Source organism: Salmo salar, chromosome 11 (assembly GCF_965601325.2).
Source record: "Salmo salar chromosome 11, fSalSal1, whole genome shotgun sequence".
Classification (NCBI taxonomy): Eukaryota; Metazoa; Chordata; class Actinopteri; order Salmoniformes; family Salmonidae; genus Salmo; species Salmo salar.
In genome coordinates this window covers 32,427,501-32,443,784 of record NC_138301.1, presented here as the reverse complement: position 1 = coordinate 32,443,784, position 16,284 = coordinate 32,427,501, and the positions used below count along the sequence as shown (strand labels likewise).

Below are 16,284 nucleotides of genomic sequence, written 5' to 3'. Positions count from 1 at the left end.
AGAACAAAACATAGAAACAAAAAACATAGACTGCCCACCCATATCACACCCTGACCTAACTAACCAGAGAAAAAAGCAGCTCTCATAGGTCAGAGCGTGACAGTTCTCTTATCTAGAACACAGAACCAGATGCATCAGTCCTCTTATCCAGAAAATGGTAGCGGTCTTATCTAGAACATAGAGCCAAACTTAACTAGAATATAGAAACAGTCTAATCTAGAACATGGAAGCAGTCAGATCTGGAACATATAATCATTATTATCTAGAACATAGAAACATTATTATCTAGAACATATAACCAGTCTAATCTACAACATATAACCAGTTTTATAGAGAACAGAACCAGTCTAATCTAGAACATAGAACCAGTCTTATCTAGAACATGGAAGCAGTATGATCTGGAACATAGAACCAGTCTTCTCTAGAACATGGAAGCAGTCTGATCTGGAACATAGAAGCAGTCTGATCTGGAACATATAATCAATATTATCTAGAACATACAAATATTATTCTCTAGAACATAGAACCAGTCTTTTCTAGAACATAGAACCAGTCTTGTCTGGAACATGGAAGCAGTATGATCTGGAACATACCCAGGTTGTACCACACATCCATCTCCCCGCTGAGCATGCGGACCTCGATGATGGTCTGACCCAGGAAGTCGTCCGACTCTCGTTTGAAGTGTTGTTTCATGCGAGACTTGATGTCATCATCCTCATCCCACACACGCACCTTGATCCGGTCTGTAGCGTTGTGACACTCACTGGACATCAAAGCACCATGTGTAGAAAAACAGCACCAGTAAAGTGAGTTAGTTTAGGGCGATATTAAAAAAAGACACAAGCCGCTATTATAATAAAAATACAATGATTATCGGAACACTTTGCTATTCTCATTCATTGCAGCTGCAGTGCTGGTTGTAGCATGAGTGGGTGTAGGGAGAACACACATCTTATGGCTTATAAAAGCGTTGACAGTGCTGAATAACAACTTAAACATGCTGTATTTGTTGAGTCTCTCTTTAGTCATAGTTTTAACAGTTTTGAATTCTCACAGTATCAACGTTGCTGTGTGTTCAAGTTTTTTTTTTACAGTCTATGGCTCAAGGAAACTGTGCAGACACAGTGATCTGAACTATCTTATTGGCCAGTGGTAGGCATGTAGGTGCACTTGATTTCCTCTCTGGACCTGCCGGGTAAGCAGAGTTCTACCTTCAGACACATGAATGGGTTCAAAATGGGAACACTTTGCCTTCCCGTCATTAGGGATGCTGAATCAAGTGCATCTGATGCCTACAACGCGAAAGGAATAAAAAATGTGGAACGTAAGGCTTTATTGTTTTTTTTTTTACAGAAATGTTCGGTGATTACCAGCTGCCTCTAATTGGGAACCATACCAAGCACACCAACATAGAAATAATAAACCTAGAACACCCCCTAGTCACGCCCTGACCTACTATACCATAGAGAACCAAGGGCTCTCTATGGTCAGGGCGTGACAGTACCCCCCCCAAAGGTGCGGACTCCGGCCGCAAAACCTGAAACCAACTGGGGAGGGTGGGGGGGGGGGGGGGGATTAGTGGCGGTGGCGGCTCCGGTGCAGGTCGTAGCCCCCGCCCAGACCCCGGATCCAGCCATGGCGCCGGGCTGAACGCCGTGCCTGGACTGGGCACCGGTGCAAAGGAGGGCTCCGGCCAAGGAGCTGGGTTGGATGCCGTGCCTGGACTGGGCACCGACGCAAAGGAGGGCTCCAGCCATGGAGCTGGGTTGGATGCCATGCCTGGACTGGGCACCGGCAAAGAGGAAGGCTCCGGCCATGGAGTTGGGTTGGCCACCATGCCTGGACTGAGCACCAGCGCAGCGGAAGGCTCCGGCCTTGGAGAGGGACTGGACACCGTGCCTGGACTGGGCATCGGCGCAGAGGAAGGCTCCCGCCATGGAGCGGGACTGGACACCGTGCCTGGACTGGCCACCGGCGCAGAGGAAGGCTTCAGCCTTGGAGCTGGGTTGGACGCTGTGCCTGGACTCTCCAGACCGTTGACCGTCGCAGGAGGTTCCGGACTGTGGACCGTCGCAGGAGGTTCCGGATTGTGGACCATCGCAGGAGGTTCCGGATTGTGGACCGTCGCAGGAGGTTCCGGACTGTGGACTGTCACAGGAGGTTCCGGACTGTGGACCATTGCAGGGGGTTCCGGACTGTGGACCGTCGCAGGATGTTCCGGACTGTGGACCATCGCCAGGAGGTTCTGGACTGGGAACCGTCGCCGGAAGCTCTGGACTGGGAACCGTCGCCGGAAGCTCTGGACTGTGAAACGTCGCCGGAAGCTCTGGACTGTGAATGCGCACTGGAGGCCTGGTGCGTGAAGCCGGTACAGGTGGCACCGGACTGGTGACACTCACTTCAGGGCGAGTGTGGGGAGCAGGCACAGGACGTACCGGAATGGGGAGGCACACTGGAGGCCTGGCGCGTGGAGCCGGCACCCGACTGGTGACACGCACCTCAGGGCGAGTGCGGGAAGCTGGCACAGGACGCACTGGACTGGGAAGGCGCACTGGAGGCCTAGCACGTGGAGCTGGCACAGGTGGCACCAGACTGGTGACACGCACCTCAGGGCGAGTACGGGGAGCTGGCACAGGATACACCGGACTGGGGAGACGCACTTCAGGGCGAGTGCGAGGAGCAGGCTCAGGACGTACCGGACTGGGAAGGCGCACTGGAGGCCTAGTGCGTGGAACCGGCACAGGTGGTACCGGACTGGTGACACACACTTCAGGGCGAGTGCGAGGAGGAGACACAGGACCTACCAGACTGGGGAGGCGCACTGGAGGCCAGATACGTGGAGCCGGCCCAGGTTTCACCGGACTGATGACACGTTCCTCCAAATGTCTGCGTTGCCGCATACTCCTAGCCAACTCCATTCTCCGGTATCACTCCTCGCACTGTTCCATCGAATCCCAGGTGGGCTCTGGTACTCTCCTTGGGTCGACCGACCACCTCTCTATCTCCTCCCAGGTGGACTCTGGCTTTTCCCTCTGCTCAGCCGCCAGCTCCATGTGCCCCCTCCCCCCAAATAAATCTTGGGGTTTCTGTGGCCGTGGTCTGAAATAATAAACCTAGAACACCCCCTAGTCACGCCCTGACCTACTATACCTTAGAGAACCAAGGGCTCTCTATGGTCAGGGCGTGACAGTAACCAATGGTTTAGGGTGTCCAAACCTCATGTCTCTATAATAATTAGTTCAAAAGTTATTGCCGTTTTTACCCTTGTATGATGGCCCAAATTAGGGTGACTAAATCAGAGAAAAAAAGCTGTAAAAAATCTAGAAAATAGCCCTTGAAGGTGAAAAGCTGTGGCCCTCCTCCCTCCTCCCTCCTCCCATCCTCTCTAGAGCCGCTCAGCTGTTTTATCTACTGGCAGCAGCTCTGACTTAACTTGATATGACCTCACACTATCCTGGAGCACAAACAGACCTGGAGACTCAGTGTAGTCACGTCACAGTCATATGTTATGGCTAGGGTTGGCATAGTGTCGGTGGCTGTTAGGTTAGGGTTGTCATTGGGGCTTCAAAGGATGGAGAGTGGTCTGGAGTTGTCCTCTCCGCTAGATGTATGTGGGACATGAAAGACCTGGTAGGAGGAGAGAGAGGAGAATGGAAGATGGTAGAGGAACAGAGAGGAGAGGGAGAGAAGAGTAAAGTAAAGTAGAGAATAATAGAGGAGAGTACAGATGAGAGGGGGAGGGGCCAGGAGAGAAGAGGAGGGGAGAGGAGAGGAAAGGAGAGGAGAGGAGAGGAGAGGGAGAAAGGAGAGGTGAGGGGAATGTCTGTCAGGTGGGATTGACATCATTCTGCCCCACCGGCTCTCTTTAGGAAACCCTGCTGTCCCTAGTGTTCCCCCACCCAGGGGTGTGTGTGTGTGTGTGTGTGTGTGTGTGTGTGTGTGTGTGTGTGTGTGTGTGTGTGTGTGTGTGTGTGTGTGTGTGTGTGTGTGTGTGTGTGTGTGTGTGTGTGTGTGTGTGTGTGGTGTGTGTGTGTGTTAGTGGCACCCACAGATGGATGTCCCTGCCAGGCAGAGAGCTAAGATCCCAAGACCCTGTCACATGGCATGAGGATAACATATTTTCCCTCTGTCTTGTTTTCTCTCTGTCTCTCTGTCTTGTTTTCTCTCTGTCTCTCTGTCTTGCTGTCTCTCTGTCTTGCTGTCGTTCTGTTTCTCTATCTCTCTGTCTTGTTTTCTCTCTGTCTCTCTGTCTTGCTGTCTCTCTGTCTTGCTGTCTTTCTGTTTCTCTATCTCTCTGTCTTGTTTTCTCTCTGTCTCTCTGTCTTGCTGTCTTTCTGTTTCTCTATCTCTCTGTCTTGTTTTCTCTCTGTCTCTCTGTCTTGCTGTCTTTCTGTTTCTCTATCTCTCTGTCTTGTTTTCTCTCTGTCTCTCTGTCTTGCTGTCTTTCTGTTTCTCTATCTCTCTGTCTTGTTTTCTCTCTGTCTCTCTGTCTTGCTGTCTTTCTGTTTCTCTATCTCTCTGTCTTGTTTTCTCTGTCTCTCTGTCTTGCTGTCTTTCTGTTTCTCTATCTCTCTGTCTTGTTTTCTCTCTGTCTCTCTGTCTTGCTGTCTCTCTGTCTTGCTGTCTTTCTGTTTCTCTATCTCTCTGTCTTGTTTTCTCTCTTTCTCTTTCTCTCTGTCTCTCTCTCTCTGTCTCTCTTGTTTTCTCTCCCTCTCTCTCTCTCTCTCTTGTTCTCTCCCTCTGTCTCTGACTCTCCATCTCTCTCTCTCCCTCTCCATCTCCATTTTGTTTGCACAGGAGGCAAGAGTGAGCAGTGTAACTCTATCTGCGTTGCATTCTGTGGTTTCTCATAAACACTGTAGATACTCACTCACACACACACACACACACACACACACACACACACACACACACACACACACACACACACACACACACACACACACACACACACACACACACACACACACACACACACACACACACACACACACACACACACACACAATGCCTCCATCAGCAGACAGAGAACATGGTGGAAGGCAGCTCTAACAAAGCCTCTTTGTCTCCTAGATACAGGTATTGTAATCGCCAGCGCTATGGTTTCTATGGAAATGTATGTCTCTATTTAAAGCTGGAATCCATACTCGGTGAAACTGCCACATTCGTTGGTAATATTACAACAAAATAAGAAGTTATTTCAAACAACAAACATGTTTTCACATCATTAGTGCACGTCATTAGTGCACGTTACTGCACGCGCCATAGAAAAGCAGAGGATGTATGGCAACATAATGTGTTCAGGATGCTGGATGATCCTCTTCTCTTTTATCATCAAAACAAAAACAACAACAATTGCGGCTGTGGTGAACAATGGTGCTGTTCCACCTTATGCGTATTTCAGCTTTAAGTCCATATAGGATACTGCAGATACTGTGACGTATTTATACAGCAACAGGATATACTGGCTTTAGAACAGACTCCTTAAGCCTCATGACGTTGATGTGAAATGTGTCGTTCATAGTGCTATACTGTTTCCAGTGTTCTAGGTTGTGTTAGGTCTTAGGTCTTAGGTCTGTGTTAGGTCTTAGATAATACCATTAGTTCTCGGGTTCTCTGTGTACCTTAAATCAATATGATCAACATCACAATCAACATGACAGTCTGTCACCACTCAGAGTTCAGAGTTCAGACTCACAGAGAGCAAGATTAAAACCATAATACCTTCTCTAATGGCACCATGGGTCAATCTCTAAATAGCACAACAGCACTACACATCATCAAAAGTTCCCTCTCCATTTTAGAAGTTGTTGTTTATTTAAAAGGGCCTGAGCTAACATGGGTTAGCTTCATAATACTTTCAGTAAACTCAAACAAAGCTGTACACTCAAAGCTGGGGTGAAATGACGCTTGGCATTCAGGCCAAAGAGTTCAATTTTGGATTCATCAGACCAAAGAATCTTGTTTCTCATGGTTTGAGAGTCCTTTAGGTGCCTTTTGGAAAACTCCAAGCGGGCTGTCATGTGCCTTTTACTGAGGAGTGGCTTCCATCTGGCCTCTCCACCATAAAGGCCTGATTGGTGGAGTGCTGCAGAGATGGTTGTCCTTCTGGAAGGTTCTCTCATCTCCACAGAGGTACTCTGTCAGAGTGACCATCAGGTTCTTGGTCACCTCCCTGACCAAGGCCCTTCTCCCCGATTGCTCAGTTTGGCTGGGCGGCCAGCTCTAGGAAGAGTCTTGGTGGTTCCAGATGTTGTCCATTTAAGAATGATGGAGGCCACCTTCAATGCTGCAGAAATGTTTTGGTACCCTTCCCCAGATCTGTGTCTGACATGCACTGTCAACTGTGGGACCTTATGTAGACAGGTGTGTGCCTTTCCAAATCATGTCCAATCAATTGAATTTATCACAAGTGGACTCCAATCAAGTTCTAGAAACATCTCACTGATCAATGGAAACAGGATGCACCTGAGCTCAATTTTGGGTATCATAACAAAGGGTCTGAATACTTATGTAATACTTTCTGTTTTTTATTTTTAATAAATGTGCAAACATTTCTAAAAACCTGTTTTTCCTTTATCATTATGGGGTATTGTGTGTAGATTGATGAGGAAAAACATTGATTTAATCTATTTTAGAATAAGGCTGTAACGTAACAAAAGGTGGAAAAAGTGAAGGGGTCTGAATACTTCCAAATGCACTGTAGATGAAATTCATGTTAATAACACATTTTTCAGTGAAATGCATTTGAATTATTTTCCATCTCCTCTCCCCTCATTTGTTGGTGTTGTAGGTCCTACATGTCTGTGATAACAATGTCTGCTGGAGTAAAGGGTTTGTATTACAGCTTAAGAAGGTAGCCTTGTCTGAACCAGAATGGCCCATAGGGTAGGAGCATACCTCCTGTTTCTGTAGCCTGAGGCAGTCTTCATGTACACCACCTGGACAGGACTTATGGTCATGTGTGCATATATTTTATGTATGGGTGGCCCCAGCGGGAATCATACCAACGACACCTGGGGTTGCAAGTGCCATGCTCTACCGACTAAGCCACAAAGGACCACGTCTATAATACAGTCTGTAGTACACTGGCTTAGGTTGTAGTAATGTTGTAGCAGTGATATACTGTATGTTCATACTCACAAGAAGAACTTCTCGTCCCAGACAGGGTTGAGGTTACCAAAGATGGTCTTGGTACGCCGTTTGGTCTTCCCTACCTGGACAGTCACATAGGGGTCACTGGAACCTGTCTTATCCTTGGCCTGCAGACCCTGGGCACACATCACTGGAGAGGAGAAAGGGGGAGGCAGGGAGAGACAGGGGAATAGAGGGAGGCAGGGGAAGACAAGGGAAGACAGGGGGAGGCAGAGGAAGACAGAGGAAGGTAGGGGAAGACAGAGGAAGACAGGGGATGACGGGAGAGACAGGGGAGACATTGGAAGACAGGGGAAGGCAGGGGCGACAGGGGAGACATGGGAAGGTAGGGGAAGACAGGGGATGACGGGAGAGACAGGGGAGACATGGGAAGACAGGGGGAGGCAGAGGAAGACAGAGGAAGGTAGGGGAAGACAGAGGAAGACAGGGGATGATGGGAGAGACAGGGGAGACATGGGAAGACAGGGGGAGGCAGAGGAAGACAGAGGAAGGTAGGGGAAGACAGAGGAAGACAGGGGATGATGGGAGAGACAGGGGAGACATGGGAAGACAGGGGATGACGGGAGAGACAGGGGAGACATGGGAAGACAGGGGAAGGCAGGGGCGACAGGGGAGACATGGGAAGGTAGGGGAAGACAGAGGAAGACAGGGGTAGACAGGGGATGACGGGAGAGACAGGGGAGACATGGGAAGACAGGGGAAGGCAGGGGCGACAGGGGAGACATGGGAAGGTAGGGGAAGACAGAGGAAGACAGAGGAAGACAGGGGATGACGGGAGAGACAGGGGAGACATGGGAAGACAGGGGAAGGCAGGGGCGACAGGGGAAGACAGGGGTAGACAGGGAAGACAGGGGTAGACAGGGGTAGACAGGGGTAGACAGGGAAGACAGAGGTAGACAGGGGTAGACAGGGAAGACAGAGGAAGACAGGGGATGACGTGGGAGACATGGGAAGACAGGGGAAGGCAGGGGATGACGTGGGAGACATGGGAAGACAGGGGAAGGCAGGGGATGACGTGGGAGACATGGGAAGACAGGGGAAGACAGGGGCGACAGGGGAGACAGGGAAGACAGAGGAAGACAGGGGATGACGTGGGAGACATGGGAAGACAGGGGAAGGCAGGGGATGACGTGGGAGACATGGGAAGACAGAGGAAGACAGGGGCGACAGGGGAGACAGGGAAGACAGAGGAAGACAGGGGATGACGTGGGAGACATGGGAAGACAGGGGAAGGCAGGGGATGACGTGGGAGACATGGGAAGACAGGGGAAGGCAGGGAAGGTAGAGGAAGATGGGGGAGACAGTGGAGACAGGGAAGGTAGAGGAAGACAGGAAAAGACAAGGGGAGACAGGGAAGGTAGAAGAAGACAGGGAAGACAAGGGGAGACAGGGAAGGTAGAAGAAGACAGGGAAGACAACGGGAGACAGGGAAGGTAGAAGAAGACAGGGAAGACAAGGGGAGACAGGGAAGGTAGAGGAAGACAGGAAAAGACAAGGGGAGACAGGGAAGGTAGAGGAAGATGGGGGAGACAGTGGAGACAGGGAAGGTAGAGGAAGACAGGAAAAGACAAGGGGAGACAGGGAAGGTAGAAGAAGACAGGAAAAGACAAGGGGAGACAGGGAAGGTAGAGGAAGACAGGGAAGACAAGGGGAGACAGGGAAGGTAGAAGAAGACAGGGAAGACAACGGGAGACAGGGAAGGTAGAAGAAGACAGGGAAGACAACGGGAGACAGGGGAAAGCAATGGAAGACAGGAAAAGACAAGGGGAGACAGGGGAAGTAGGGGGAGGTGGGGGAAGCGGGGGGAGACAGAAATAACAACAGTAAGACTTAAGAGGCTTTTGTTCCAGTCCAGAACTAATATACAGTATAATATACATATTAAAATATATGTAACACGTAAAGCCTGCAGGTTTAATGCTGTATTACTTGCTATGCACTAGTATGAGCCTTGTCCTATGTCTTATGTATAGGTACCATAGCCATGTAAACTTGTCTCCAGTATAGCCAATCTGCTTGTTGGGGAAGCAGTGAATATCTGCCTCGCCAACAGACAGATACCTAAGAGAGACCAGTCCACCACCATCACACAAGACCATGCACGAGCACACACACACACACACACACACACACACACACACACACACACACACACACACACACACACACACACACACACACACACACACACACATTTAAATATATTTGTATTATTATTTAGCAGATGCTCTTATCCAGAGCGACTTACGTTAATCTTAAGATAGCTTGTTGAGACAACCACATATCACAGTCTTTGTAAATACATTGTTCCTCAATAAAGAAGTTATCAGCAGAGTCAGTGCTAGTAGGAAAAAACAAGTGCACTTCTGTTTTTTTTATGGGGGAATAAGACTGAGATGTCTTATTAAAGATACAGCAGTTAAAGATGCACTCCTGAACATCTGTATAATTTCAGCCAGCCGTTTTGAAAGTGGTGTTCACGAGCCAAAACAGGTCCATATTTTGCGTATTACATCATCCAATTGTGTACTAAGTCATCCAATTGTGTACTACGTCATCCAATTCTGTACTACATCATCCATTTCATGTGATGTGTTAAAGGTGGAATAACCATTTCCTGGTTGCTAAAATTCTAATAGTTTGGCTAAGTTTATGTGATAAAACAAGCAATTGTTACAAAACAAGCAATTATGGAATACAGTAATACATTAGTAACACCTTCTCTTTCCAAGACATAGACTGAATATTTTTATTTTCAACTTTATTTAACCAGGTAGGCTAGTTGAGAACAAGTTCTCATTTACAACGCAGTGTGACAGAAACAACAACACAGAGTTACACATGGAATAAACAAGCGTACAGTCAATAACACAATAGAAAAAAAGAAAGTCTATATACAGTCTATATACAGTGTGTGCAAATGGCATGAGGAGGTAAGGCAATAAATAGGCCATAGTAAAGTAACTACAATTTAGCAGATTAACACTGGAGTGATAAATGAGCAGATGATGATGAGCAGATGATGGTGTGTAAGTAGTGATACTGGTGTGCAAAAGAGCAGCAAAGTAAATAAAAACAATATGGGGATGAGGTAGGTAGATTGGGTGGGCTATTTACAGATGGACTATGTACAGCTGCAGCGATCGGTTAGCTGCACAGATAGCTGATGTTTAAAGTTAGTGAGGGAAATGTAAGTCTCCAGCTTCAGCGATTTTTGCAGTTCGTTCCAGTCACTGGCAGCAGAGAACTGGAAGGAAAGGCGGCCAAAGGAAGTGTTGGATTTGGGGATGACCAGTGAGATATACCTGCTGGAGCGCGTGCTATGGGTGGGTGTTGTTATCGTGACCAGTGAGCTGAGATAAGGCGGAGCTTTACCTAGCATAGACCTCTAGATGACCTGGAGCCAGTGGGTCTGGCGACGAATATGTAGCGAGGGCCAGCCGACTAGAGCATACAGGTATAAGGCGCTTTGGTAACAAAACGGATGGCACTGTGATAGACTACATCCAATTTGCTGAGTAGAGTATTGGAAGCTATTTTGTAGATGACATCGCCGAAGTCGAGGATCGGTAGGATAGTCAGTTTTACTAGGGTAAGTTTGGCAGTGTGAGTGAAGGAGGCTTTGTTGCGAAATAGAAAGACGATTCTAGATTTGATTTTGGATTGGAGATGTTTGATATGAGTCTGGAAGGAGAGTTTACAGTCTAGCCAGACACCTAGGTATTTGTAGTTGTCCACATATTCTAGGTCAGAACCGTCCAGAGTAGTGATGCTAGTCGGGAAGGCGGGTGCGGGCAGCGAACGGTTGAAAAGCATGCATTTGGTTTTACTAGCGTTTAAGAGCAGTTGGAGGCTCCGGAAGGAGTGTTGTATAGCATTGAAGCTCGTTTGGAGTTTAGTTAACACAGTGTCCAAAGAAGGGCCAGATGTATACAGAATGGTGTCGTCTGCGTAGAGGTGGATCAGGGAATCACCTGCAGCAAGAGCGACATCGTTGATATATACAGAGAAAAGAGTCGTCCTGAGAATTGAACCCTGTGGTACCCCCATAGAGACTGCCAGAGGTCCGGACAACAGGCCCTCCGATTTGACACACTGAACTCTATCTGCGAAGTAGTTGGTGAACCAGGCGAGGCAGTCATTTGAGAAACCAAGGCTATTGAGTCTGCCGATAAGAATACGGTGATTGACAGAGTCGAAAGCCTTGGCCAGGTCGATGAAGACAGCTGCACAGTACTGTCTTTTATCGATGGCGGTTATGATATCGTTTAGTACCTTGAGCGTGGCTGAGGTGCACCCATGACCAGCTTGGAAACTGGATTGCACAGCGGAGAAGGTACGGTGGGATTCGAAATGGTCAGTGATCTGTTTATTAACTTGGCTTTCGAAGACTTTAGAAAGGCAGGGCAGGATGGATATAGGTCTATAACAGTTTGGGTCTAGAGTGTCACCCCCTTTGAAGAGGGGGATGACCGGATCTCGGACGATACGAAAGAGAGGTTGAACAGACTGGTAATAGGGATTGCAAAAATGGCGGTGGATAATTTTAGAAAGAAAGGGTCCAGATTGTCTAGCCCAGCTGATTTGTACGGGTCCAGGTTTTGCAGCTCTTTCAGAACATCTGCTATCTAGATGAAGGGGAGATGACAGGTTAAATAAGGAGTTGTAAGCCTCAAGCCAATTGAGAGATGGATTGTGTATGTGTTCCATTCAGAGGGTGAATATTTAAGTAACTTTAAACTGGTTTGAGTGTGTCAAGAACTACAATGCTGCTGGGTTTTTCACACTCAACAGTTTCCCGTGTGTATCAAGAACGGTTCACCACCTAAAGGACATCCAGCCAACTTGACACAACTGTGGAAAGCTTTGGAGTCAACATGGGCCACCATCCCTGTGGAATGCCTTCGACACCTTGTAGAGTCCATGCAAAAGGGGGTGCAACTCAATATTTGGAAGGTGTTTCCTAATGTTTTGTACACTCAGTGTATAGTTTAGAGAATGATTGTACCATCTAAATCTCTGTTAAACATGTTTTCAATAACCCCAAATATATTTTTTCAGCTGTTTGAAGCTGGTGTACAAAACCGACAGTAAATGATGCAAACACTAAACTTAAGAACAGGAAGCATAGAAACTCTGCACATAGAACAGATCTACCGCGTCTTAAATTTGCTTTCAATAAGAATGACAGATCTATAACTCACATTTTTATGTGAATTTGGTCAGGTCGCCCAAAAAGTTACATATTATAGCTTTTAGACTTTTGCAATTCATGTGATATGTTGCATCTTCAACTTGACATTTGTCCTATATTTTTATTTAATCCCAGCCCTCATGGGAGGCCTTTTGGTAGGCCGTCATTGTAAATAAGAATTTGCTCTTAACTGACTTGCCTAGTTAAATAAAGGTTAAATAGAATACAAATCAATACCAAATTGTTGGTATAGTCTGCCCTAGCCAGACTATACCAACAACAACAACTTGCTGAAAGACAAGGCCCATAAAAGGAAAAAGGACACTGTGTATTAAATATGTATGAGTGACACTGTATTATTCATGGAACATAACTCCCCCAGCCAGCCCCTCTTCTCTCACTGACAGAGACTGGTGGGCCGGGCTCTCAAAGACACCACAAATGAGAAGCAACAGCCTCGTGTTGCCTCTGGCAGCAAGGAAATACAATACAATGAGAGAGAGGGGGGAGAGGGGATGAGAGGGAGAGAGCGAGGGGATACAGGGGATAGACAGAGATAGGGAAGAAATGGTGGAGAGAGTGAAAAGGGAGAAAAGGGGGAGAGAGAGGGGGTAGCGGAGAGAGAGAGGGTGATGTGGAAAGGGAGAGGGAGGAGTGGAAAGAGGTGGAAAGAATAGAATGAGGCAGAGAACGGCTGATGTCTATGTTGGCTCTGTATAATGTAGTATAATGTACCACAACTACAGAGCTGAGGGATGGAGAGAAAAAGAGAGAGAGAGAGAGAGAGAGAGAGAGAGAGAGAGAGGGAGAGATATAGAGAGTGAGAGGGATAAAGGTGGAAAGATGGAAAAAAGGAGTGATGGAGAGAGGGAGTTTATTAAGTATACTGTATTCTCCTTCCTATAGGAGTCTATACAAATCCACTGATCCAGGGTTGGGCTGTAGCAGTTAGCTGATGCAGAACATTCACATCTCACGCCTGCCTATCTATCTACCGCCAAAGTGCTACACAATCAATGTGTGTCTGTGTTTATCAAATGAATAATACATAAATAAAGAGTCAATACGTCGGTTCTAAAACAGGACGTTGGATAAGGCCATAGAGATAGATGGAGGCAGTTTTTCTCTCTGTCTCAGTCTCTTGGGGATTGATTGACACACACACAAGGAGCGGCAGGAATGCTAGCTGGACAATAATATAGCTCAGCTCAGCCCAACCTGGTGTAATTTAGCCCAGAGGAACTGTATGCTCTAGTCACACCCCTGCAAGGTAATACACGCACACACACACATCACCCATCGGGCGGAGCACAGAATCATCCACAGTGGTGTATCGCCCTTCCAGCTATGTGCCTTGCTCAAAACGATCTGAAGACATTTATTATAATCCAGCAAACCTTCCCAGTACCAGGCCTCAGTGATTGTGCTAAGATGTGATGTTGACCTTGGTGGACCACTAGGAGGTTCCCTCCAGTATAGCCTGCTTGGCTAGGGGCGAGGGCTTAGTTCTTAGTGTTGGTACTACTAACCTGTGATGTTGACCTTGGTGGACCACTAGGAGGTTCCCTCCAGGATAGCCTGCTTGGCTAGGGGCGAGGGCTTAGTTCTTAGTGTTTGTACTACTAACCTGTGATGTTGATCTTGGTGGACCACTAGGAGGTTCCCTCCAGTATAGTCTGCTTGGCTAGGGGCGAGGGCTTAGTTCTTAGTGTTGGTACTACTAACCTGTGATGTTGACCTTGGTGGACCACTAGGAGGTTCCCTCCAGTATAGTCTGCTTGGCTAGGGGCGAGGGCTTAGTTCTTAGTGTTTGTACTACTAACCTGTGATGTTGATCTTGGTGGACCACTAGGAGGTTCCCTCCAGTATAGTCTGCTTGGCTAGGGGCGAGGGCTTAGTTCTTAGTGTTTGTACTACTAACCTGTGATGTTGACCTTGGTGGACCACTAGGAGGTTCCCTCCAGTATAGTCTGCTTGGCTAGGGGCGAGGGCTTAGTTCTTAGTGTTTGTACTACTAACCTGTGATGTTGACCTTGGTGGACCACTAGGAGGTTCCCTCCAGTATAGCCTGCTTGGCTAGGGGCGAGGGCTTAGTTCTTAGTGTTTGTACTACTAACCTGTGATGTTGATCTTGGTGGACCACTAGGAGGTTCCCTCCAGGATAGCCTGCTTGGCTAGGGGCGAGGGCTTAGTTCTTAGTGTTTGTACTACTAACCTGTGATGTTGACCTTGGTGGACCACTAGGAGGTTCCCTCCAGTATAGTCTGCTTGGCTAGGGGCGAGGGCTTAGTTCTTAGTGTTGGTACTACTAACCTGTGATGTTGACCTTGGTGGACCACTAGGAGGTTCCCTCCAGTATAGTCTGCTTGGCTAGGGGCGAGGGCTTAGTTCTTAGTGTTTGTACTACTAACCTGTGATGTTGACCTTGGTGGACCACTAGGAGGTTCCCTCCAGTATAGCCTGCTTGGCTAGGGGCGAGGGCTTAGTTCTTAGTGTTTGTACTACTAACCTGTGATGTTGATCTTGGTGGACCACTAGGAGGTTCCCTCCAGTATAGTCTGCTTGGCTAGGGGCGAGGGCTTAGTTCTTAGTGTTTGTACTACTAACCTGTGATGTTGATCTTGGTGGACCACTAGGAGGTTCCCTCCAGTATAGTCTGCTTGGCTAGGGGCGAGGGCTTAGTTCTTAGTGTTTGTACTACTAACCTGTGATGTTGACCTTGGTGGACCACTAGGAGGTTCCCTCCAGTATAGTCTGCTTGGCTAGGGGCGAGGGCTTAGTTCTTAGTGTTTGTACTACTAACCTGTGATGTTGACCTTGGTGGACCACTAGGAGGTTCCCTCCAGTATAGCCTGCTTGGCTAGGGGCGAGGGCTTAGTTCTTAGTGTTTGTACTACTAACCTGTGATGTTGATCTTGGTGGACCACTAGGAGGTTCCCTCCAGGATAGCCTGCTTGGCTAGGGGCGAGGGCTTAGTTCTTAGTGTTTGTACTACTAACCTGTGATGTTGACCTTGGTGGACCACTAGGAGGTTCCCTCCAGTATAGTCTGCTTGGCTAGGGGCGAGGGCTTAGTTCTTAGTGTTGGTACTACTAACCTGTGATGTTGACCTTGGTGGACCACTAGGAGGTTCCCTCCAGTATAGTCTGCTTGGCTAGGGGCGAGGGCTTAGTTCTTAGTGTTTGTACTACTAACCTGTGATGTTGACCTTGGTGGACCACTAGGAGGTTCCCTCCAGTATAGCCTGCTTGGCTAGGGGCGAGGGCTTAGTTCTTAGTGTTTGTACTACTAACCTGTGATGTTGATCTTGGTGGACCACTAGGAGGTTCCCTCCAGTATAGTCTGCTTGGCTAGGGGCGAGGGCTTAGTTCTTAGTGTTTGTACTACTAACCTGTGATGTTGACCTTGGTGGACCACTAGGAGGTTCCCTCCAGTATAGTCTGCTTGGCTAGGGGCGAGGGCTTAGTTCTTAGTGTTTGTACTACTAACCTGTGATGTTGATCTTGGTGGACCACTAGGAGGTTCCCTCCAGTATAGTCTGCTTGGCTAGGGGCGAGGGCTTAGTTCTTAGTGTTTGTACTACTAACCTGTGATGTTGACCTTGGTGGACCACTAGGAGGTTCCCTCCAGTATAGTCTGCTTGGCTAGGGGCGAGGGCTTAGTTCTTAGTGTTTGTACTACTAACCTGTGATGTTGACCTTGGTGGACCACTAGGAGGTTCCCTCCAGTATAGTCTGCTTGGCTAGGGGCGAGGGCTTAGTTCTTAGTGTTTGTACTACTAACCTGTGATGTTGACCTTGGTGGACCACTAGGAGGTTCCCTCCAGTATAGTCTGCTTGGCTAGGGGCGAGGGCTTAGTTCTTAGTGTTGGTACTACTAACCTGTGATGTTGATCTTGGCGGACCACTTGGAGGTTCCCTCCAGTATAGTCTGCT

The 16,284-nt window shown here is 48.0% G+C and overlaps 1 protein-coding gene across 1 annotated transcript in view; it reads right to left on the bottom strand.

Annotated features, from left to right (window-relative positions):
* Positions 1-16,284, bottom strand: part of LOC106592186 (protein unc-13 homolog C) — a 180,052-nt gene that overhangs the window by 100,923 nt on the left and 62,845 nt on the right. Inside the window, exons 10-11 of the mRNA XM_082957854.1 lie at positions 7,144-7,285; positions 594-763 (exon numbers count right to left, since the gene is read on the bottom strand). Coding sequence (XP_082813980.1) covers positions 594-763; positions 7,144-7,285 — 312 coding nt within the window. The remainder of the gene's footprint in view (positions 1-593; positions 764-7,143; positions 7,286-16,284) is intronic.